We start from the raw sequence: 26,062 nt of genomic DNA, 5'->3' as shown, positions 1-26,062 counted from the left end.
AGGAGAAAAAAAATCCCTTGTTCACAGAGACACACTGTGGATACAATCATTCCACAAACATTTCTGCAAATAACCCTATTCTGCAAGTGCTGAACAACACTAGAGAGAAACTAAGCTGAAAATGAAGTGCTGATTAGAATTTGAATGACTGCTGTGAAAGTAATACGGTTTGTATAATTACAGAGGGAGTTAAATATGCCTTCATGGGGACCAAATTTGGTCCATGAATTCTAAATGAGCCAGTGGATGACTTCAATTAATGGAATGGCATAATAAAATTATCAATAAAACTAAAGAAATTGTAAAGTGAATCTCCCATCTGCTGTATTAACTACGTTCTCTAAGAGTTAATCATCTATTGTCAGGAATTTGAGAAACAAAAATCTGACCTTCAGAAGTTTAACGCCGATGAAGTAACAAAAGAGATAGTATAACATCAATCAAAAGAATATTTAAATTGACAACTGCCCCACAATTACTACATCAATCTCCAAGTGCTATACATGTGTTCCAATAACTACGTTGGTTTTATGCCGAATTTACATTGCAAGCGACAGTTGATTTTAAAAACTGCTGATTGAAATGCCAATTTGCAATGAGAAGAAACATCTTTAAAATACAGACAAATCCAATAATTGCTACATAATATGCAACTCTGATCTACTTCAAATTAATACACTTACAAAATGTGAAATGCTGAAATAGTATTAGATTATGAGATACCGCAGGTAACCAACACAGCTGTTTTATTTCTACAAAAGTAATAATTAAAAACATTTTCAACTTAGCAAAGGAAAGCCTTGTCCTTCTTTTTGATTGTACTATATTTTTTGAGATTAAAATCAACAGAACTGTGGAAATTTTTACACCTATTCCACCTGGCAGAGGAAGATTGTTAATAGAAAATGGGAAGTTAATTTCACTTTTAAAATATATTTCAACTCAACACTAAAGTAGCGTATGGAATACCAGGTTACTGTGAGTATGTGGCCTCAGGATAGCCACTTCATACAATTTTGTTAAGAGAAAAAACACCCACATGGACACTTGTGAAGTACCACTGAAATGATTACCAGATAACCAGATACGATGGAGCACACTTCTCACCAGTCACATCATGTTCAAGGCCAAAGACACCTACCACTTTCAGGTGTGGACAGGAGGTATGGCTTCTAGCAGTTCTCACCTGCTGTACTGTTGACAGCAATCACAGAATCATAGGTTGGAAAAGACCTCTAAGATCAATGCTCTAGTACAAACAAGACCTCAGAAGCATCATTCTGTCCAGACGTGAGAAGCACATGTGTAGGTGGAGTAAAGCCAGCTCCACCCTGGGGAAGGCAGGACACAGCAATGACCCAGTGGGGAGCTCCCAGCGGCGGGGTGTCTGCAGGGCCCAGCCGGGTTCCAGCACCCAGCAGCGCAGCACAGGCGTGCTGTCTCAAGGCCTGCACTTCTCTGCTGAAGGGGTCACGAGGTGTTTACAGCTTCACAGAATCACAGAATGTTAGGGGTTGGAAGGGACCTCTGTGGGTCATCTAGTCCAACCCCCCTGCCGAAGCAACCCCCCTCATTAGCAACATGGCCCGATGGCCTCAAGCCAGTGAGTACCATGTCACTGATGCTAAACTACAAGCCACATTCCTTTCTGAAGATGTTTGGTCCCTCTGCAGTAGTCCTGTATTGCTTTCAGTGCGTCCAGTACCCACGGTGAGGAAACATCACTAATCACTCCATACAAGTAGTGCTAATTTGCCAAATGCTTGAGTGAGACCTCCGAGTGGGCCAGCTTTAGGCTCCAGATCAGGGTAGCAGTCAACCATTGCATAAGTCAGCAGCAGCTTCAAAACCACAACAGCCTGTGTACTTTGGGGGCGTTGGCTCCAAAGCCCTTTGGCACCCACTCACTGGGTGTATGTAATAGGCTATTGTCAGCCTATAGTCCTGAGCTGAACCAAATACAAAAGGCAGTGTTACCTTTAGTCAGCTTAGTGTTCAACATGGAAAGCACAGAATCTGAATCCAAAATCCAGTGTCAGGTTTGTCATCTAGAAGCTCAGCAATATTTCACCTCCATATTTTCAAATAATTTGTTTTAACTTTTTGAAATCCTTTTGGTCAAAACTATCCACAGAAAAAATTACATACTCTGACAGAAGAAAAAAATAGTTGCCTGAAAATGTATGTGCATAAGATAAGAGCAGTTTTGAACTACTGTACAATATTCAGGCTAACAACTCTAATATCTTCTAAATTAAAACACTGCACGTGAGCTTGAAATGCTCTGATAATTCTTAGGCACTGCACTTGCTCACTACACTTTGTTTCAATTACATTTTCAATACATTTTTTTCACTACAGATATTCTAGGCAAATTGCCTTAAAAATGCGAACTAGGGAGGAAAATTCTTACAGTGACCATCACAAGCTCAGTAACCATGATTTGAATCCTATCAATGCAAAGAAATCCAAAGAAGACATTAACTTTAAATAGCCTGAAAACCAACTCCTTTGATATTCCACTTGCCCTCTTTTCCTGCATCAGCCTCACCTATTTAACACAATGCTGAATAAACAGTTGCTAGTCAAACTACAGAGACAGCGGATATATGTCCCTCCCCTCCAATATCAATAGCAGACATATCAACAGTGGGTAAGATAACCAAGAAAGATGATAATGATTCTTAAGCAGGATTTAGTCATATAGAGGGGCAACAGAATTCAAAATGAAGAGGACAACCCAAGGGCTGAAACGCTAGTACAAAAATTAAAGCAATGCAGAAAACATGCAAGGTAATAACATGATACACAAAACATGAAGTGGAAATACTTCATAAATTATTTAAAAAAATTCTGGGAAGAACCTTCTGTAATGTACAGCAATATCAACTAAACATTTTTTCTTAAAAAACCCCCAACAAACTGAAAAAAACCCAGATCTGTGAGCTGTATGGTACAACTGAGGAAAACAGGTGTTAATTTATTAATCCTATTGTTTCTGTGCACTATTATTCTTTGTGGTCCCTAGAGTACTTATCTGTGCACTCTACAAGTTTGGTTACTACTATTTTTTGCTGACATGATGCATTATTCTTTTCTGCAATAATGTGATGAAAGCTAAATTTATCAAGTCTAGCCAAACTACATCAGAATTTTTGCCAGTTGAAGCTTCTATTATCTTTATGGAAATCCTGCTTTACTAGGCAAAAGCTTTCTTACTGAACATCTTTGATAGCACTTCTGAGTACACTTCTGACATTACTTGTGATCAGCATTTGCAATCTTCCCTCCCATTAAAGGTCAGCATATGCTTCTGTATCTTTTCAGCACATCTTGTAATGTATGTGAAATTGCACCAGTACCTCTACTGTAAAATATTCAATAGTAGAGCTATTTTAAAAGAACATGTATCCTTTCTCCAAGATGAGCATTTCCCTTTTACTTAGATGAACTGATGATTGAACAGATACAGCATATTACAGACAACTGCTTTTATTCCTGTTATATTTTGTGGTTAGGGGTTTTATTTGCTTTTTCAGACACACGTCATCTGTGGCACTGGCCAAGTTACCTTTGACTCTTCTGCTGCATCTATCTGCATAAAACAGGCAGTCATTTCTCAGTCAGAAAAATGCTTATGGATTAGCAAACACTAATTAAAAAAGACCTTTGTTTTCTTAGAGCCTTCTTGGCTCCAAGTTTTAAAGTAACACAAGTTCTTAATGTTATTCATTCTGGTCCTAAATATTCATAGCACTCAAAAGAATTCAATTCACTTTTGGAATTCTTGCTTTTTAACTTCAACTCAGGTCCTGAAACCTGAATGTCAAGATCCCTGCTTTAGCCAGATCACTGGTTTCAGCTTATAGTAGTATTTTCCTTTTTCATGCCCACCTTCAGCAGTGATCCTGTACACTAGGCAAGAATATAGACTTCAAAAGCATCTCAGAAATGTGTAATTCTTTTAATTCTAGGCCATCCTATCAAAACAAAGAAAAAACTTATTCAAAACAAAACCATTTCTCCAAGAGTATGTAAATGCTATACGCTCCCAAATGAGAAAATTAATGTTACTTCTAGGAAAAGAATGATTGCTTTTCAGCTATTTCATTTCACTATGGTTGGAGTTTCAATTCCAAGTGATCAGTTCCCTCAGTCCTCACAGGCATACAAAATGTTTTTACACTACATAGTTTCATACACAAAAATACGTAAGCAGCCATATCCATTCAGTTATTTCCAAATTGAGGGAAAGAATTCCCTCAATTCAACAAGTTCAAGAATTAAAATACTACCTTTACCCTTTTCTGCATGAACCACTTTAAAAAAAAAACAACAAAAACTCCACAATCTCACATGAACTTTATGTTTTGTACTGGTTTGCCACTACTATTCTTCTGTCTTCCCTTCTTGCCTTTACATTTCTCTCCTCTTACTTTCTCCCTCACTGCCAGTTCACCTCATCTCCCAATTTTCCTGTTTCCCTCTAACATCACACTGAAGGGAGGGCTGCTTCCTCACACCCCCCAGCTGTCTCCAGTGTAGTCTCTGGCCAAGAACAACTGTGGACTGTTCTCATGCAATTAAAACAACATGATTTCTACCACCACTGAATAATGTAGTAGGAACCTATTTTAACAGCTGTTGTTAACTATTTTACCATGCTGCATTTACTGTGTTAGATATTATAAAAGTTGCAGAAGTCAGTTTTGTTCAGCTGTTCTAAGAAGCAGCAGCACTGCAGAGCAGAAGAGGCTTGATATGACAGGCTAAGACATACACTAGAAGCCCCTTCCAAACGGTTGACCATTGGCACACCAAAGATACTAAAACCACCTTATGGTCTTGCCTCATGCACGTCTAATAGCTGCCCAGTACCCGTGGTAGCTACAAGAAGTAGTAGCAGATGCTCAGGTGCAATAGTGATATTCTTTCTAACAAGCTGGGAGTTATGCCAGCATACGGTAGGTTGCTGTACAGATGGCAGTAGTAATGACAGTGTTGATTTTGGACAGATAGTGACTAAAGGCAGAAATGGCAGGATGTGATGTTTAGGAAATAATACACTCCAGCAGCAGAACTGGGGAAGGATGAGCAACTTAGAAAGTCATGCTGTTCAAATGCTACCACTTAGAAAGAAAAAGAAGTTCTCAACAGAATCTATAATTATCTAGGCAACTGTTTGTAATGAAATAATTCTTACTAAAGATACAGTAATAGCAATTCTTCCCTTAAATTCATGAGAATGCATTGCAGGATTGCCACCCATTTTGTTTTTTTCACTGCTTGAACATGCCAAAACCCTCTGTCATACAAGCAGTCCTGAATCAGGGGAATAATCTTTTTGACTAATCTGTTTTGATAAGGACTATCAGGTGGGCAAAATAACCCCTTTACACAGCTTTTCACCACTACCAGAATAAAACTAGCATCTCACCAATATCTTTTGTGGTTACTGGCAAGTTCACTAAGATTAAAAGAACTATTTGTTCAAATATTGCCAATATGCTAGAGGAAATCTAAATGGCTGCAGATCTGCTCAAGCAAGAGATGCAGTATGTGCAATGGAAATCTCACAGAAGTATGTCAAATAATATTTGTTAGTGCTTTCCCTGTTAATACCACAATCCCTTACATAGAGAAAGTCCACTCCTCTTTTAAAGAAAGTTCTCACTCGTTACTGGGATCTTGCTCATATAAGGGCCTTTCTCGGGGTTGTTTTTAACATCATTAGTTATAATATGAAAGGCACAGTAATGGGAAGGAGATACAACATTCTAATTATGAAAGGAGCAGAATCTTGTCAAGAAAAGTTTCCCTTGCCCTTTTCCCTCTGTCATTTATTTGCTGCTATCTCATTTATACAGGACTTCAGCTGACATTCAAAGGTAGTTTTTGATCTGGTGAATATTGAACTGTGCTAATTGAAGTGACTTTTTTGCTGTTCTTGTTGTTTGTCTCTTAACTCTAATTAAAATTTCTAATTGGAATTTACAACCGTGCCTGTAGTGTGTGTTATCACAGATGATATGCCAGAAGAGAGTCAACAGCGCCCTCCCAGAGGATGAAGAATAATGGGTCTGGCTCGCGGGTGAATGACACAGTTCCTTAGGGAATGCTGAGGACTGGCTTAAAAACCTCCTGGAGGCAAACAGTGATTACCACATAATTATGTGACAAGTAAGCCACAGCCCATGCAGCAAGCGAGTCTGATGGATGGCATTTTCAGATATTTTTGTCTTCATCATTCATAATTTACTCAAGCATGATGACACTAGTGATCAATATTAAATGCCCTCAGTGAAGGAAGCCAGCACAGAACACAGTTGCAGCACATGTAACTTGGCAAGGAATCATATCTGCAGTTCACCAAGCTCATGTTTCCAGCTCACTACGAGATCCAGGCACAGAGGACAAGACTACCTTTTTGCTCTGTGTTTATTTTTGAGATATTAGGAGGATTCATTTTCTGTATCGTCAAATCATGTAACTGGCAATTCCATGGGCAAAATCACATTCCATAACTTAAGTGGAGCATAATAGGGTCCTTTTGAGAAAGGAAATCAAAAAGGTAGTCAGAGAAAAAAAATTATTCAAACTGGAGGGATTTTGCAATTTCTCCAATAACTCCCACAAATACATTCATTTCCTTTATGTCATTTTTGCTTATGTTACTGTTCAGAGTTAGATAATCTGCACATCTGTCTTTGACAAGCATATTCTAGACCATGTAACATTATTTTTACTCTCAAGATTTACCGAGAAACACTTTCACCTACACCCATATACTTAGCCACTTGGGGAGATACAGTGTTTTAATCCTTTTGTTGCCAAATTAATAAATCCAGCTGTTGTGTAAGAAAACAGAAAGGTTTGGTAATTTGAGTCTTTGTCACATACTAGAGTAACAGGACAACAGCAGAGAAAGAAAAAAAGTAGCTTTAGGAGCAGGCCTTTCACAAGAATGGTGTTTGGAATTTGACACAGCTGTATGGTATGAAGAAGGCAGCTGTACATTTCAGATTTGTGAAAACGAGACAGTAAATACATGAAGTAAAACACATGTTCCTGCAGATAATGTATAAATCAACTGTGAGTATACATATGTATACATGTAAAATGTTTTAAAATGCATTGTTCAATTCATATGACATGCACTGTTAAAGATCAGAAATGAAAGCTTTTACAAACAAATCTGGGTCAGTGCTGACTCATATTCCTTCAATTCTTTCAAACAGAATAAACTAACTTCATTGTCAAAGCACTAATATACCAGTGATTCTCAATTTATGGCAGAAATATTGTTTCAGCTTTCTATAAAAGATCTACTAAACAGCTTACGGAGGTACTGTTGCAGGAAAACAATGACAGGTACAAGACGGTTCCTCCTACAGAGTCTACCAAGAGCAGCAGCAATATTAGAGATCATTAGACAAACTCACCTGTGGTGTCATTCCATGGCAGAGATACATGATCGGGATGTTCTCAGTGTCCGGCCCTTGATCAAGGCACAAATCACTTTTCAGGGAATTCTGCAGCTAAAATAAACCGAAAGAAAAAGAAATCAAGCAAGTCTTACATGAGAAAAGGATGGTGTTACTACTTTCTTTTCTTTGAAAAAAAAAATGTATGTAGTTGAGCAAGGAAATATGCAAAAATAAAATACTTGTTGCAGTGAAGATATTGAAGAGAAAGCACCTGGACTAAATTCTTCCTTGTAGATAATCTAACACTACTGATTTCAATAATGTTGCACAAGGTTTCAGGGAGGATAGATTTCAAAAAGCCTTCAGAGATAGCAATAACTTTTGATATATGTTTTTAAAATATTAAGTCTAATGAGTGTCTGATACACACTACATACAGAAGACAATTTTTTTTACCATTGCAGCTAGCTAAGCAGTATGGATGGAGTTTCAAACATAGGAGAAAAGGCTGTAATTAGACAGCTTTTCCAAATCACTCAGGAGAGTCTTGTGATTTCTGGAAATAATTAAAAAAAAATCCTTTCTGCTGACACTTAGTGACTTCTGGCTAATTGATACGCACTAGCTCTTCCTTGCATTATTCCAGGCTAATCCACACACAGCAATCTAGCTATGAACAGACTGCAAAGTACTTGGCCCGGTTCATCACAGAGCCCTATATATTACATGTGCAATGCTGAGACAGAATTTTCTGAAAGCGAAGTGCCAAATTAACAAGCACAGATAGCTGGATGGTGTTTTTAGAGTGTGAGGCCAGAGATGTGGGTTGCATACCCATGGGCATGTACAAAGGTGTTCAGCAGTATAAGCTCAGTTCAGATAACATGAGAGAACTGTGATGGAGGCAGTGACGAGATGATGTGGTTTGCAACCATCTGTGATTCACTGAGCAGTCCTGTCAGCTGTGTACAGGGGCCTCCTTTCAGGAAAACAAATTGATATGCTTAGAAAGGAAGACTAGAAGTGCACTAGTATGTAAGAAGTGTGGACACGCCAGAGACCGAAGACAGGCAGTGAATAAAATCAAAACCATGAACTTGTCTCTACAATATTTCCAACTCCAAACCTAACTCTAAATTCAACAACAGACAGGACAAATCTCAAGAGAAAATATGCATTAGGCATTAATACTGGCCTCATTCTTACCTGAAAGCCTCCAGAATTAAATAAATTTTCCTCTCTCAAAGCTTTGTATTTCTTAGCCATAAATGTAACCACAACCATGACTCTAATTGTAATCAGATGTTAGGCACCACTGTCTATCCAAACCAATGATAAATACGAGCTTTATTAATTCATGCCTGGATCCATCACTGCCTTTGGCTTTTCGAAACCTCTTCTACAAACTCAAATTCTAATGCTTGTCCTAGCCCTAATGTTACAATTTTTTCCACAACAACGTCCATAATAAACAAAGTGAAAAATCTGCCTTGACCAACCTTAGCATGTAACTTAGCTGAGAGGGCTGACCCAGCAGTAAAACAGATACAGGGACTTTAGAGTCCCAAGCTCTGAAAAGCAACATGACCTCAACCCTAACAGCAGCAGTCCAGTGATCAGCTGCTACAGAAGAAGAAACACAATGTTATATTTCTGTTAACCCCAGTCCTCCTCTTATGAACCCTGAAAACAAAAAAATAAAATGAGCTCTTCAGATTTAATTTCTCAAACTCTTCTCCCAATCACAACTCTACAATTAACTTAGAATATGTGTAAATAAATGATCCCTACAAAAAAACCCAAAACAAAAAAGCCACTGGCCTGTTAACTAATTATGCTGTTTCAAAATCTGAGTCCCAGACTCTTCAGAACCATTCCTTTCCAAAATCTAGCGGCTTTGTGGTAACCAAAAATTAACTTAGGTAATGCAGTTTTAGACTACCAAGACTTCATCAAAAACCAAAAAATAACCAGGTCACCAATCCCCATGCCGAAAACCAGAAATAATTAGTCAATACGGCCATTTGCTCCCTTTCAAACTTACAGCCTTACCGAATACAGGGATAAACTAGACTGCTGAAATTCTGAATTTGCAAAATTATCTCACACATCAAGCTGAAATCAGGGAGCCAGCCCCTACACTAAATATATCAGCTTTTGGCCCACTGACATCGCTTTCCCCTAACTCTAGGGGTACTGCAGAATGCAGAAAGGAATATGGTTCCCAAACCTTTACTCTGCCACCAGCCCTAACCCTAGCTATATGCCACAGCATAAACCAGACATGAATGATACATCTGTTTTCCTAACTCTCACAGAACAGAACGAAACTTAAGATTCAGGAAATAAATACAAGTGGTGACACTGTAGATGCCTATATCCTAATCCTCACTCCTAATCAGATAACTTGTAATTACTCAGTATTTTTTTTAATTAATGATAATGCTATTTCTACAAAAAAATAAGACAATTGATTAATGGAAGCACCTAAGAGAATCAGCAAGCAGCTGACTTGCTTTGATACATCACACCTTTCTCCGTTATAAGACATGCAAGCGAACAGGAAAGCAGACATGAGGAAGATTAGACACTCTAGCAATTCTTTTACTAAAAAGATTGGGGCACTTTGTCTTTTTGTTTCATACAACAGTATTTCATAAAACAGTAAGCTGTGTATTTCATAAAACACTCCCCCTTTACCTGTACAGATACATTGCCATAGCTGGCCACTACTTCTTTTGTGATAGTACAAATAGTGAAAGAAAGCCTACTCCTCACATCTTTCTTAGCTGATGAGGCTACTCTCATACTGCAGACCAAAGACTGTGCATTGTGCAGTACCTAGACATGCATGTTCTGCTGGCCAGTGAGGTCAGCATTTCTGTAACAAACTCTTCTAATTCTTTTTGGTTTGTATACTGCCAGCAAGGAATCTTAAAAGGCTGGTGAAAAAATCTCAGCAGAATATAAAATCATAGGGTGCCTGTTGGCTGATTTTCCTTTTGGCTTACATGACGCGGAGTTAATCCCGAGACTACGCAACAAGTACCTTAGCTATTCCACTGGTCTTCCTTTTTTTGATCTAGTATCACTTTTACCTTCAATCAAAGATTTTTTTAGCCAGAGATACCTATAAGCACCTATTACCTTCTATGCCTCCTTTTCCTCAAGAAAATCCACGCCTGATTAGATCATGGCATCACTGAGGGCAATTCCACACAGTTCATGGAAGAGGCTCCTTGTACACAGGTGTGATTTTGGCATTGTTCTAAACTATTCCGGAAGGTAACCATTATCTCATGCATTTAACAACGACCTAAACCTTTGTTGGAAGTGTTTTTCTTCTCTTTCTTGACTGTATGAAAAGTCAGCATGATAATTTTAAGTGATCATCAAAGGGGTCATGGAACTGTGTGGGGCATACCGTCACTTCATTTGCCAAAACAGAGCAGCTGCTCTACAACACCCTCAAGCGTCTTCTCAGAGCCATATTGACAAACTGCACAACTCGGACTTCTTTTTGAGGAGGAATGTCTCGAACAAAATCTTTCACTTGTATGATCTGCTCTCACTAGTTACAGTTCCTAATTGGGACTTGCATGCAAAAAGGCAAATTTAATCCACAGGAATCAAATTTTATCAATATGATCCTGGATAGAGAATGAGAAATAGACATCCTAGCTCTACTAGCTTATTATGGGCCTCCACTAACTTACTATGCTCATTTTCCATATCATGCACACCTGCCCTCTCTGTTTAGATTGCTGGTTTTCTAAGGACAAGAACTGTCTCTGCTTTAATTAGCACAGTACAACTCAAGTGGGATTTCAACACAGACAAGGGTACTACTGTCACACAAGTAATGATGATCCCAAAATACAGGCATTTGAGATTCTAAATTAAGATCTGGCTACTGTATTAAGAAGCTTGCAGTTGAAATACTGAGCCTACTTTGTTAAGTCATCTGCTGCCACAAGCCTTCCAACTGACAGCTCCAACGCATGTGAAGAATCATGTCTTGAGTATCCCTGAGTGGAATGCAAGCCGTGAAACAAACAAACAAACAAAAAATCAGGGAGGAAGACAATATGCAGAATACCTCAACACGAACTTCAGCAGAGCAGCTGTCTCTGTCAACTAAGCAGTCTAAGAAATATTTTAACTAGTAACTTCAAGTTTATCTCACTCTTCTACTTGGAGCCAGGCATTGTCTTCATGAATTACTTCCACTATTACACCTTCCCCCCCACCTTTTTAAAACAGGAAATGTAAACAAGATCCTTACCACCCCATAGGCAACAGTATCTGAATACATTCTCATTTCTGGATACACGCTGACAAGATACCACCTAAAGGTCTTGCACTGGAGCTTTTTCCTCAAGGCCTTCCTCTCAGAAATATCACCAATATCAATTCCAGAGTCCTGCACGTAAAACAAAGGACAGAAAATGCAAAAAAGACATCAGTGATGCACTTCTGTGTAAACTAATAATCCAGAGACTCCCTCACTGCAAAGATGATTATGACCTATGATGATGATCAGCTTGGGGTTGCAGAGTGAGTCTGTTACCCACACACACTCCATAAGTGCCCCAGTTAAATATGATACAGGTCATCGTGGCAGGGTCTCTTTCAAAGTCTGCTTTGGTCAATGGAAACACTCTTCTTGACTTCAGTGGGCTTTAGATATAGCTTCCAATGAATATCACTGTTGTTCTCTAATTTCCGGGCACTTTCCAAATCCAAAAGTAATTGGCAGGAAGTAGCAAGTTGCCCTAGAAACAACCTTATTGCTGGCACCCCACTGTGGCCTGATCATTAGCGTATGACACTTTCTGGCCATTGTCGAAGTCAGGGTGTATTGCTTCACTGCAAAGAGCAGGAGCTCTGTTCACCTTTCTGAAGTACCACTTACTGAATTTCTCCTGTAACGTAAAAAGAGAAGTTGCTATTTTTGTTAAAAGCAATTGCAGGATATTCTCTCCCCTAATATTCATTCTCCTTTACATTTCTGGCTAACATAATTTCTGTTTATGATAAGAGCAGATCATAAAGCGTGAGTTTCATAAAGTCCCTGTACATAAAAATCCATAATTTATCACAAAAATTCACACAGTGATAAATAAATTCACACAGGATAAATAAATTTTCACAGAGAAATCATGTAATCTATCTACTTAAACAACAGCCTTTACTGGACCATAAACACCCCAAAGACTTTGTCAGGCACCAGATACGATTTTAAAGTAACACTGGAAGCACTTTAACTAAAGTAAAATTGACTTCCACATTAGTAGAGTATACTAACAAGCAGGAAACCGAGGTCCAGCATAAACAGGCATAACTCAAGTTAATCCCCTCAAGACCTTCATCATTCATAAAACTTTATGTAGAACTACTCCTTAAGCCATCATTTTTTCCTGGCTTTTCTAGCAAGTGACTAGATAGAGGAACACGCTGTAGGGTGCTGTACCACAACCAAGTGATCCTGTGGACAAATCCCACTTGTGCACCACTTTGGCTGCACTTGCACTTGTCAGTGTATCTGCCACTTGTGTGATGGAAAAGGAGGATGTCAGCACACAGACGTTCGACTTCCAGTACTAACAAGGCTTCCTGGGCTCAGCTGTTAAATTGGTCCAGTGCATCCCAGCTCCTTTCTCATGCAACCCTGCAGGCACCAACACTTGTTTCCTCCCAGTTTACTGTATAAGGTAAGAAAGAGCATCTGGGGCCTCACATCCTCCCATGCAGCTGGAGAAGGAAAATAGCTCACACATAGCACACTGGCTTTATCAGCAGGAACAACTCAACGTGTTCCCCAAAGCTGAGAACACGATGGGAAGAAAAAAAGGAAACAAAAACCCCAAACCAAAAACATAGGGGAGGACACATAGAGAGTGCAGGTCTTGCTTCTGGGACTTCAAAAATCTTTCCTTTGGGTTTTAAGTGCTTTTCTGAATCTGTTTATCCAAATAGTTACGATGCAGAAATCACCAAATCCCCAGTTGAAACCCTCAGCATTCAGAGCCACCCACAGAGATCCCAAGAGGGCAGTCACAGCACCCTGTCAATGAGTTGAACTCCTTTTATTAGCTCTCAAAGACTAAAACCTTTGGAAACATCTGACTATGGTGCTTCTCAGAGATCTGGGAATTCTTCCATGGAAAAAAACAGGCCCGTGGTTAACATTTTGGAATAACATATTTCACGGGAAGTCCCAGCTGTTCTAACTGAACACATTTCTATTACCTACACAGTCCATTACCAGTGCACCATTTTATCAGCTTCCAGACAGAGAATTACTCCTGTAGTTATCCACTTACGTAACAGTATTTAGCCATGCTATCTATTGGTCCTCTCTGCAAGTCTCTCACAATGATGCCTCAACATCTTTTTGCCTAAGCTGAAGCTAGGTTTGATTTGAAAATTGTCCCTCTTTGGTATTTCACCTTTAATTTAATCTTGAGGTAAGCAAAGATGAAACAAAGATGAAATCCAGTCTGATATCTAAATTTGACCTAATCCATCCCCAGCCTTTCTCATCCACGCTCTCTTTTCCCCCTGCCTACTGGAAGTCTGTATTGCAAGTGTCCCACAAGCTTTGAGACGTTGTTCAGGTTGCTTCTTTAAGCAGAATACTCCCTCTTTCTACTGATGTTTCCATACTAACCAGAGACGGCATTGCTCCTAACCTTTTGATCTATAAAAGAGGACTCCCGCTGGCCTGTGTGAACCTCATGAAGTTCAACAAGGCCAAGTGCAAGGTCCTGCACGTGGGTCAGGGCAATCCCAAACACAAGTACATGCTGGGCGGAAAGTGACTCGAGAGCAGCCCTGAGGAGGACTTGGGGGTAGTGGTGGATAAGAAACTCAACATGAGCTGGCAATGTGCGCTTGCGGTCCAGAAAGCCAACCATATCAACAGCAGCGTGGCCAGCAGGTCAAGGGAGGGGATTCTGCCCCTTTACTCCGCTCTTGTGAGACCCCACTTGGAGTCCTGGGTCCAGCTCTGGAGCCTCCAACATAAGAACGACATGGATGTGTTGGAGTGGGTCCAGAGGAGGGCCACGAAGATGATTAGAGGGCTGGAGCACCTCTCCTGTGAGGACAGGGTAAGAGAGTTGGGGCTGTTCAGCGTGGAGAAGAGAAGGCTCCGGGGTGACCTTATAGCAGTCTGCCAGTACCTGAAGGGGGCCTACAGGAAGGATGGAGAGAGACTTTTCACAAGGATGTGTAGTGATAGGACAAGGGGGAATGGCTGTAAACTAAAAGAGGGCAGATTAGATTAGCTGTTAGGAAGAAATTCTTAACCATGAGGATGGTGAAACACTGGAACAGGTTGCCCAGAGAAGCTGTGGATGCCCCCTCCCTGGAAGTGTTCAAGGCCAGGCTGGATGGAGCTCTGAGCAACCTGGTGTAGTGGAAGATGCCCCTGTTCATGGCAGGGGGTTGGCACCAGATGATCTGTAAGGTCCCTTCCAACCCAAACCATTCTATGATTCTATTCTATGATTCTAACGAGGTAGGGTTTTTTTCATACTGACTGATTCTATTACAGACTTTCTAAGTGTAATTTTGTACTGTATTTTCCTCTTTCTCTTAAAGGCCAGAAGTTTCCTTAAACATGTACTTGTTTCCTACTGCCCTAGAATCAGTTCAGTACTCACAAAGTTTAGCATGGCAAAGGAAAAGGAAGTCCAAGGTCTTCAGAGCTCTTCCCCTGATTCTTGGCAGCAGGCCTCGCACAACAAACACAAAAATGCTCAGAACAGCTTAAATTACACAACTGATTTGGGAAGCTTGAGCACGTGTCCAGATGTCAGAATAAAACAGAGCCCCAACAATCTTCTAAGTCCTTCCCTATTTTCCACATGGCAAAAGATGGAAGCTGGGTGAACAACACTTGAACACACCCAGCTGTGAGGCACAGACCCCATCTGACAGGAAAACCTTCTGATTGTCACAAAGGTGCCATACTGTCTCTGAACACCCTGTAGCTATTACTAGGTGACGGGTAGATTCAGGCTTTGTGGGCCTGTTACAGCTGTGAAAACTAAGCTGTTTCCCAGTATATTGTAAATAAGTATGTGGGCGTGTGTGTGTTTATTTGGTTTTGTACAGAGGTGAGAAACACAAACGAAGGTTCTTTGTGCTACAGGTTCCACATATACAGACAGTAACAGATTTCTCACTACAGCAGAGGTTTCCCATTACCTTTCAGAAGAAGCTACCACTATTAAAAGCTGATTTAGTGCTTGGCATTTCCAGCTTTTAAGTCTGCACTACAATTTGACATCAGTAGCCTTTGTGAAGAGGAAGAGATAATATAATCTGCATTGCAATTTATTCAAGCAGTTCAGTGCAATGATTAGTACATTTGTGGTGGGGAAATGACTGGAGATTGAAGTAATAAGAAAATTTGTCATTCCTTTTCAAAACTATAAACAAAATCAGTTTTGACAGTGCAGGATCTACCGTGCAAACACCTTGATGCACTTTGTGACCTGAAGAAATCAGCTCAATCCACACACTGCATTTATTTTTCCTTTGTTTGACAAAATATATTTATTTCCTTTGTTTAATAAATGAGTTTTAAGATTTATTATAACAGGCTTACTTTATTCTGCTCTATCGGCACAGTCAAGAGTGTGTCCTTATTACTTGCTAAATTTCTCTCTTATCACTAATCTTTGTATTCTTTATGAATTTGATTTCCAAATTGCATTCAAATCTCAACTTTGCACAAGACTAAGCACCACCACCATCATATCTGAATGAATATTATGCACATACGTGTATAATATTGTACATCCTGGTTAGCAAAAGGAATTTCTAAATTTTGTGTTAATGCTATATTTGCAAGTCAGAAAATTACAACTTGATCAATTAATGAAGATCAATCAATCTTCAGGAAAATAACCAACAATAAAAAATAGAAACTGACATTTAAATCTATCAGGTTAATCATAAATAAAATTTACCTGAAATTGTTTTGATGTAAAATAAGTAACCCTATCTTCCAGAAATATCTTTACTCTTGTATGCACTGCTGTGTGACTACTCAAAACACGGACACTTAGAGGGTAGCTTGGATTCTATGAACATGGGACTAACTTCCAGAAAGGTCCTTTCCTTATACTAGATCATAGAGGATTTTTCCCCCCCATGCTTTTATGGTGTATTATGTGGTTAATTTTGCAACCTGAAAACAGGACAACGACTTCCTTCCCTTTGCTAAATTATCTAGTGTTAACCATGAGAGATGCAGGAAACTACTGAAAGCTGCATTCATATATCTAGCTGTTTTCTGGTTTATAACCTTTTTTCCTTTTTAAATTAAAGGAAGAGAAGTATAGTATTTTACTTCTCAAACCAAAAATCGCAGCAAAAACAGTTTCTCTAAACAGTTGCAGAATCACTCTGAGAGATTTTACAGAGATTTTATTAAAGAAAAAATCAATTGCCTAAGTTCATTTATTAAGTCTAGAATATTTGCTGCTGCTGTAATGATGAGAACTGCACACTAAGTCAAACCTCAAATTCAATTACAGGCATGGTTTCCAGCCTCTAGCTGGAAACAACCTATTCTACATGGATCCTGAACATTTTCCAGAATAGCTACAGTCACCTTTCTCAGAGCCCTATAGCTCTTAACAGTTCACAGATTAAATACCATTGACTACAGAAATGAAGAACAACTAAAATCGAATGTCAAACCGAACTCTCAGGTTAGCCATCCGACCTTATCTTTTCAATACAATGGACCAACTATTGCTCATCTATGTAAAAGAAGTCTGGTCAAGCAGGCCAAAAGGAGTTGCCACTAGATTCTGCAGTATGTCATGACTTCCACCAGTCATCCTTACTTTGATGTGAAATTATTCAAGAGTGATACACCCACATTTCAATCCATAGATGTTAACACCCCTTGCCCCTTGGCAGAACTCCCCTCACAAATCTGGCAGAATTGTAGCTCTCTGTGATGGTAAATTAGAGACTCAAAAATAAGATGTGTAATATAGATTTGATGCTTCTTTTTTCCACATTTCTGCAGATACAAGATTAAAATCTCCATGAAGAGTCATCAGTGAGGACGATGAACTTGACAAGAAATTAATTTTTAAGGAACCTGAAAACAAATTATTCTAGAATAAGACACTACAACATATATATTTTTATATATACGTGTGTATGTCTAGGCATATATTATGCCTACACATAAGACATAAATACATACATACATATCCACAAATAACAAAATCTTAGCAGAAGAATAAAAATTCAGAGTAGGAACCAAATCCAGAAGGATCTAAAGCCAAAGCTTGCAAACACCAATCTTTGTGACTCACCTCCTGGGGTATGTTCCACGCCATATAGACATGGCTCTTAAATTCATCCATCCAGACTTCAGCCACCCTTAGTGCATTTCTCCGGACATGAGCAGTTAGATCCTCTGTGTATGGTTTATGTGCTCTTTCAATGTGGGCAATCCTGGAGCAAGGTAGAACCTCAACACTTCCTCCACATTGCCATACCTAGGAGGAAAAAAGACATTCTGCTAGTGAGAGCTCCCTACATCACCACTGTCCTTTAGTAAATACAGTGAAATTATTTTATTTCTATGCTTGTCATTGTTACAAAAGAGAACACCTACTCCAGACTTACTTGACTATACAGATGTTTTTTTAGACAGTTGTGAGACGAGAGAGTTATTACCTTGCGTTACCATGAATTATTACTACTACTTAACCTTACTACAGAATTGTTACATTACCAGTAGCCTCTCATCACAATCTTCCTGGATCAATTTAGCTATTCTCAAGATTATTAATAGAATTATTTATAGGGCATCCAAAACAATAGCGTCTGGGTTCAAGCTTTAATGCCTTGCAGGCATTTCTCTAAGATTGTGCATAGTCCATCTCAACGCATACACACACTATTCAGAATCTGGAACTAGGCACCCTTACGTGAAAGGGAAACTAAGCCCATCAACTTTAAGATCACTAAAGTTTCAGGTTCTAGGAAGACTACGAATATAAACGAATTTTATGCTTTGGTTGAAACATAGCTCAGAAAGAATGAAGTTTATTTCTTTTGAGAAGCAGTGACAAAGACTGAGACCGCTTAGTGACAGTGTTCTATGAACAATTTCAACACGCACTACTTTTATAAATTAGAATATGTTTATAATGTAGGTTACTGTACCTGCTCAAGTGTGTTTCAGTTTTGCCCACTACTGCAGTTGAGCTAATGTCCATAGTGTTAATCATGAGTATTGCATTCCTTTCTGATTTTCTCTCTTTCTGCTTTCAACAAAAGAGAAAACCACTTTGGCAGCCTGAACAGTCAGAAAAGTACTTGAATTATTTTACATAGAAACTATTTTTCTGTGTATCTTGTATTATGTAAACTTCCTAACAAAACTCAAGGCAGCCCATTCATAATGGTCGAGTGCATGCTGCTCAGGTGAAAACCCAGATGTACTCAAACTGTTTGATCCTGCTGACCAAGTACCTCAGTGCCCCAGAGGCAGGTGTACTCACTGAGAAGTGACAGAGTTTGCCTTTATGATACTGGTAGCAGAGATATCTGAGGCTTGGTATCCCACACCAAGAGAGCAAAAAATGAGACCAAGGGTGCTCCTTCCTCATACAGCTCATCCAGGAAAGAGTATATTGTGGTCTCCTTCCTAGGGGCCAGGGATGTGGGCTGGCAGATCATGTTCTGGAGCTGATCTCAGACCCCTCAGGTCTGTCCATCCTATACGCATATGCTCTACTAAGGAGGCACTTTGTTCAGTCATTCACTTTATATATTTAGACATCTGGCTTGAATACAGTGTTTAGGCTTTTGGCAGCTCCTGAGACCAGAAAATGTGGCATGGATTCAGAATGTTTACAAAGCCTTTCCTGAACTGGTGCCTAATTGCATTCAGCATATGCTGGGAGAAGAGATAGAGCCTTGGTATTCAGAGCTCTTGGGAAGATGAGATATCCCATGAACCTACTATACAGTTAGGAAGGGAGCTGAAAAGACTTCAGCATGTCTCTGTGTCCAGAACTTGGAAAAGAGTAAGAGTAAATAAACATAACCTTTACCAACACCAGGGCAAAACTGACATGATCATAAATATTCAAAAATGAATGGGCAATTGAGCTGGCACAAGAATATACAATCTGGAAACAGCATTTGTGTCCTGTCTTTCTAAATACCATATAAAGTGGGCTATCCAGTTTAATGATCTAACAAAAATAATAGTTTGTAAAATATTTAATTCTAAATGGTTCGGTTACATTTTGTAATAAAGATTAAATGTGAAGTATCATCAGGCTTTGCTCACGCAATGCTTGCTTTCAGTCCAAGCCATTTCTCAGTATGGCGCTGACATCCAGCTATAAATTGTTTTAGAGTTATTTACTGTACACTGTTTAAATTAGTATCATAAAAGACAAGGAAGATGTAGAGACGGTCATAATTTAGCCTAGGACAAGACAATTCACATACCTTTAATTAATGACTTTTTAAAGAAGAAGACGTGAGAAACGTCATCTGAAGATACGGGTATCGTAAGTCACAATGCGTGCAGACCTTGCAGTTACAGCACTAAACAAGTAGCACTACCCTAGATGTAGGCTATGCAGCCTTGCAGAGCACTCGCAGAGTGAAAGCAGATGCAATACTTTATAAGGACAGAAAGCACAACCTTGACTTGCTCATACTTGGCCACATCTAGGACAAGCCATAGTATCTTTCTCTCCCACAAGTGTTCTTTGCCCATGGGATCACAGTACGGTGAGAAAGCTCTTTTCTCCAAACATTTCATTGCACTTATGGAGAGGACAGTTGCAAAGAAAGCAAAGTAGGGAGACATTAGAGCGGGATTTTCAAATGGCATGAAACTCTCCTGGAATCTCAAGGGATTCTGGATTCCCAGCTCCCCAGAACATGTGCAAAATCTCCAGCCAAGGAATGAAGGGCTTTGCTAGTCACACACTAAATATTAAAACATATACTGAACAGGACATATGAATACTAAACAACATAACATGATTAACTAACTGCTACAGAAAGTGTTAGGTTTTTTTCATTCTTCGTCAATTATATTTGAAATACAGGAATTTCTTGTAGCTAGGTCAAGAACAGCCATCCATTCTTTCTTTCTTTCTTTAGACCAACTGTCCACCTGAATCTGACCACTTCTAGCTCCCCCTGCATCTCCTTTACTCCTGTAAACAAACCCGTTGTGTTGGAGCCATTGTGGATAGTTGGGATGGTTTTTCAAGACATCTTGAAAAGGTATAAATCTCACATCAAAAGTGCATAGGAGAGACTCATTAATTACTCTGAACCAACACCTTTTGGTCAAAGACAAATTTTAGGTTTTTAAAAAATATTAGTTAAATGTAACTAATATTTTAATACTAAGAAATATATTTTCTTACAGACTCTAGTCAGAGGGAAGTTGTGAAGCCTTTTAGTGGTCTGTTCTTCATCTAATAAAATTCCTGTAGACAAGAGATTGTCTTTATAGTTAAAAAATAGGAATAGCAATCAAGGGGTCAATTCCTCACACTTTCACACGCTTCCCCTGTGAATTTCACAGCTACATTTTTGCTGTCATTAGTAATATATATTAAGGCTTCATCCATACTGAATAGCCCTTTTCTACTTCTCCAGCACTGTTATTTTATGTGATGGCTATAAATAAGTACAAAGGTTTAAAATCAGTGAGGCTTTTCCAAATTATCACCCATGACTTCAGTAGGAAGTCTAAAGATAAAAGAGCTTCAAAGAGTTTTTTTAACCACATGGAATGTTTTGAAGTAAAATGTTGTATCTCTGACCATCCCGTCGCTGTAAACAGCGACAAACCCACTCGTACAAATTGCAAGGAAGAAACTTGACGAATTTCCTAAACTATGGTTAAAAGGAAATACAGTACCTTTTCCTGTTGCCCATGAAGATGTTTTACCTATGGTAGCAAGAGGTGGAAATTGCTGGCAATAGTCTCAATTTCCTGCCAAATCCCTGAACATACATGTATGCTTGTCAAAAATAGCATATGCTTCCATCACTGTGATACAATAAATAGCAATTCACATTTCAGTCTGTAAAAGCATCAGTTGTAAAACTGTACCAGTGGGTCTCAGGCTTTGCACTCAGGCAAAGACCTCAGAAAGTTTTCAAATGTGAGGGACTCTGTATCTTTGGGAGTGCTTAGCATAACTGTTGGAGCCTCAGCAATGCAGGAAGTTTGCTTTTCTTTGGAGGAATTTCTTGAGGTCTTGGTCCTTCTGGTTCACTTCGCAAAAATAATCTTTTAGAAAAATAACACAGCAACTGTAGTTTCCCTTCCAAAGAGCTCTTAGAATCCACTTCAGTGTGTTTTCATTACTCTCTTCCAAGAGTACCCCAGAAAAGGCTATTTGTTCTTGAATTTCCTGAGAAGGTTCATACATTTGGTATAGCCCCAAGAAGGGCTTAGAGGGCTTCCCCCTCTTGAAAGGGTTCCTTCATCACTAGCAAAAGGTAGTAAAATTCCATAAAAAAATTCAAGCTGTAAAGGGCCAGTATCAGGGACAAGGCGACTTCTAACACTTAGAAAGCTGAACGACTAAAATCAGCAAAGCCTATGACTGAAACTAAGCAAAGCAAGTGGGAGGTGATAGGAATGTTAAATGAAAACAGAGAATCTACTGGGGGGGGGGAGGGAGAGGAGGAGGGATATCTCCCATTTAAATCTTGAGTTATGAGTTATGTGAAGAATCTGTCCAAGCTCTAGGCACTTCTTACTGTTAATTTACTGAAGGTGATTTATGTAAGCTATAATTGTGGTCCTACATCTGTGTGAAGTTATGTTCACCAAGGTTAAAGCAGCCTCACAGAGCAAATAAGAAAACGTATTGTTCACATTGGAAGAGCCAGGAAAGCAGAGGACATGTTAAGACTGCAGAGAGAACACTGGTGGTGGCACAACAGATCAGCTGCAACTTCCACTCAGTTAAAAGAGTAAAGGATGAAAGTCCTGGGAGGTCAAGTGTGATGGCACAAGCGTGCCTCTACACATTAACGGCTTCCTTAAGCATTTCGGAAAGGTGCAAGCCCTGATACTACTATGCTATCATCCCCCACTTGTTCCCACCAAAACGAGGGCAGTAGTGACAGCATTTGCACAGCCTTCAGTGTGCAGCTGAGATGGGTCCCTCACATATCCTTAGAAATGTCTAAATCAATCTGGTCATAACTTTTTTTAGAGCATATTCCATTCACATCTAGACAATCTGTTTCACTAGACAAAGGGTCTCCATTTCTATTTAGTCTAGTTTCATTTTTAAATACATATCCTTTAGCAAATCCTTTTCAATTGCTTTTAAACATATTTGAATTTGCATATTTAACAAAAACAATTACAATTCTGAAGCTGATCCCTCTTCTCTCCAATATTTAATTTATACTTCATTATAAAATGATATAATGCTTCTTCATTAAAAGTGTTTCTTTTTATCTCTTTAATCACTGGGTGTTCTTTTCATGTTGTGTACCTTAATCTAACTAAAAAAAAAAACCAACACCCTACATGACGCTGAGCAGTCTATTAGCATGGACTGCATTCATTAAATTTACACAGATCATGCAGTTTCTCCAAGAACTGACATGACCTTGTTTGAAACCATAATTTCATTTGGACTGCAAACATAACTTTTTAATAATTATGTGATTTCTCAAAAAGCTGAAGCAATTTCTAGCTTCTGTGAAATCTCCAAATTATAAAATTAGAAGAACTCATTAAAGATGCCCTGAAGATAAAAAAAATAGTCAGTGTGAAAAAATTACTACTATGAATACAAACAAATAGTCACCAATGTCTTTTAAAATATATTTCTGGGGAAAATCTAATACAAAAAAAATATTTGTGAATCTTGTTAACCTTTGTCATTACTAATGTGATCATTTTGGGTCTGCATTATTATTCTGGTGTCTTGATGGGTGGCTGCAGAAAGGACAGGGAGAACGGTCAGATACAAAGATCACCCAAATCAACATTCTTATTTCCAGCAGCAATCAGTGGGTTTTGGATTGCACCCTGAAAGTTTCTGGATTGTCATGTACATTCAGGTATCTGTCTCTGTAAACACAGAAACCATACTCACTGGATGAAATACGTTCATCTTTATTTAGGTCATATCTCCACTGAAGTCAGATAATCTTCACTAAATAATTGCAGCAGTGACAATAAGTACTGATGGACTTGGCTAATTTTTCCCCAAATTCAGCAAGGAAGCACGCACAGCTTTGCTTACTCCACTGGTCTTAAACAGCTTTCTCTCACAGAAAGTCTGAAGAAGTCTGCTCAAGCAGTAGACTTTAACACTGAATCCTGGACCAAGTCACATAAAGTCAGGATTTAAAAAATCAGAATACAGGTGGACAGGAAGAGAAAGAAAATACATTGCTTACTGAAGCTATGATTCTGGTTTACTCCCTGCTTCTAGATGCTGAATGGGCTGGAAAAAGAGAATCGTGTCATTGGCATGTAGCCCTCCAGAGTGAGAAATTAGAGTGTGCTCTTAATTTCAAGAGGTGACTGTCTATAGTCACAGCTCAGAACAGTATGCATACAGAAATCAGAGACTGAAAAGAGAGATTTTTACAATTATTTCATCTGTTTTACTGAAGCTCTCTGAGGTGTTTGAAGACTATGCTATTTCTTATCATCATACAAGCCTGTCATACTTTCAGGTAAACTTACTTATTTGTGTGCACGACTAGCTTTCTTCCATAACCAAGCTGATAATCTTAACATGAAACTGTAAGCAACCTATAAAAAGACACACCCACAATCTAAAAGACTTTTTAAAAGGAAATAAAAGACTATAACATAACTAGAGCTACTCTCAGTTTTTAAAATGTAAATTATCCCTTATATCTTACTTTTCAAGTCATCGTTAATTGCTTCATAGGCCTCATTTTACATTCATTGTGCCTTTGTAAAACACTGATTGAAAAAGTAATACAGGTAAAGATTCTTCACATCTTAAATTGTCAGTAGTTTTCCTCCTCTTTTAGCTAATTGCTTCATTATGTACTTTTAAAATTGTTTTGTTCTGCAGGGATTGATCTTGCACACATCTTCATAAACTGTGAAACTTTTACAATGTATTGTTAAACTACATGTGTTGTGTTGCTGGTTTACAACTGCAGGAACTACTCTATGCCCTATGTTACTAGGAGATAACATGCTTCAAGGGTCACTGAAGGCACACGGCTTCTTTCAGTAATGTGTCTAGGCACAGCAAATAATTGACACGTAAATCATTACATTGCAAAGTTTAAGTCACAAATAGGAAGTAAAAGAAAACATTTTTCATCTCAAAAGGTGAAAAAGCAGCAAACTGAATAACCGTATCACCTCTGGTTTAATACTCATGGAGCAACTTACTGCACTGCCCATCTTTTATATTTTTACCTTTCTCTCTTGTTATCTCAGCTGTACTTAGCTTGATTGGTCTTGTTAATCTTGCCCTAATCCTAAAGACTTGATCAGTACCAGAAGACCAAGCTAAGAACAGGACAGGACAGAACAGGACTGTTTCGGTTGGAAGGGGCCTATAACGATCATCGAGTCCAACCGCCTGAGCAATTCAGCGCTGACCAAAAGTTAAAGCATGGTATTAAGGGCATTGTCCAAAAGCCTCTTAAACACTGACAGGCCTGGGGCATCGACCACCTCTCTAGGAAGCCTGCTGCAGTGTTTGACTACCCTCTCGGTAAAGAAATGCTTCCTAATGCTCAGGCTGAATCTCCCCTGGCGCAGCTTTGAACCATTCCCACATGTCCTATCACTGGATACCAGGGAGAAGAGATCAGCACCTCCTTCTCCACGTTCCCTCCTCAGGAAGCTGTAGAGAGCAATGAGGTGGCCCCTCAGCCTCCTTTCTTCCAAACTAGACAAGCCCAGATTCCTTAGCCGCTCCTCCTAGGACATTCCTGCCAGCCCTTTCACCAGCTTTGTTGCTCCCCTCCGGATGCATTCATGGACCTTCACATCCTTCTGAAATTGTGGGGTCCAGAACTGCACACAGTACTCCAGGTGAGGCCACACCAGCACTGACTGCAGCAGGGTGATCACCTCTTTTGACCGGCTGGTTATGCTGTGCTTGATGCACCCCTGGATGCGGTTTGCCCTCCTGGCTGCCAGGGCCCGCTGCCGGCTTGTGTTGAGCCTGCTGCCGACCAGCACCTCCAGATCCCTTTCTGCAGGGCTGCTCTCCAGCCACTCCTCTCCCAGTTTGTGCTTGTGCCCGGCATTACTCCGTCCTAGGTGAAGAATATGGCATTTGGACTTGCTAAATTTCATCCCATTAATCATTGCCCAATGCTCCAATCTATTTAGATCCCTCTGCAAGGCCTCTTGTACCTCAAGAGAGTCAACAGCACCTCCCAGTTTGGTACCATCAGCAAACTTGCTAATGGTGCATTCAGCTCCTGCATCCAGATGATTGATAAATATATTCAACAGAACTGGCCCTAAAATCGAATCCTGAGGAACAGCGCTGGTGACCAGTTGCCAGCCAGGTGTAGCCCCATTCACTATAACCCTTTGAGCTCTGCCCTTTAGCCAGTTCTTC

The 26,062-nt window shown here is 39.4% G+C and overlaps 1 protein-coding gene across 15 annotated transcripts in view; it reads right to left on the bottom strand.

Annotated features, from left to right (window-relative positions):
* Positions 1 to 26,062, bottom strand: part of GALNT18 (polypeptide N-acetylgalactosaminyltransferase 18) — a 321,219-nt gene that overhangs the window by 118,464 nt on the left and 176,693 nt on the right. For 14 of the 15 annotated variants that reach the window (XR_012764669.1, XM_075427473.1, XM_075427471.1 and 11 more), the window contains 3 exons: positions 17,780 to 17,965; positions 11,713 to 11,850; positions 7,443 to 7,538 (listed from right to left, as the gene is read on the bottom strand). Coding sequence is in view for 14 of the 15 variants with exons in the window: in XM_075427473.1 (XP_075283588.1) it covers positions 7,443 to 7,538; positions 11,713 to 11,850; positions 17,780 to 17,965 (420 nt within the window). In the remaining variant the exon portion in view is untranslated. The remainder of the gene's footprint in view (positions 1 to 7,442; positions 7,539 to 11,712; positions 11,851 to 17,779; positions 17,966 to 26,062) is intronic. The other variant, XM_075427477.1, reaches the window with a different exon arrangement.

The sequence above is a fragment of the Opisthocomus hoazin genome, chromosome 7 (assembly GCF_030867145.1).
Source record: "Opisthocomus hoazin isolate bOpiHoa1 chromosome 7, bOpiHoa1.hap1, whole genome shotgun sequence".
Classification (NCBI taxonomy): Eukaryota; Metazoa; Chordata; class Aves; order Opisthocomiformes; family Opisthocomidae; genus Opisthocomus; species Opisthocomus hoazin.
Note: the sequence above shows the minus strand (reverse complement) of the source record. Positions and strands in the feature narration are given on the sequence as shown.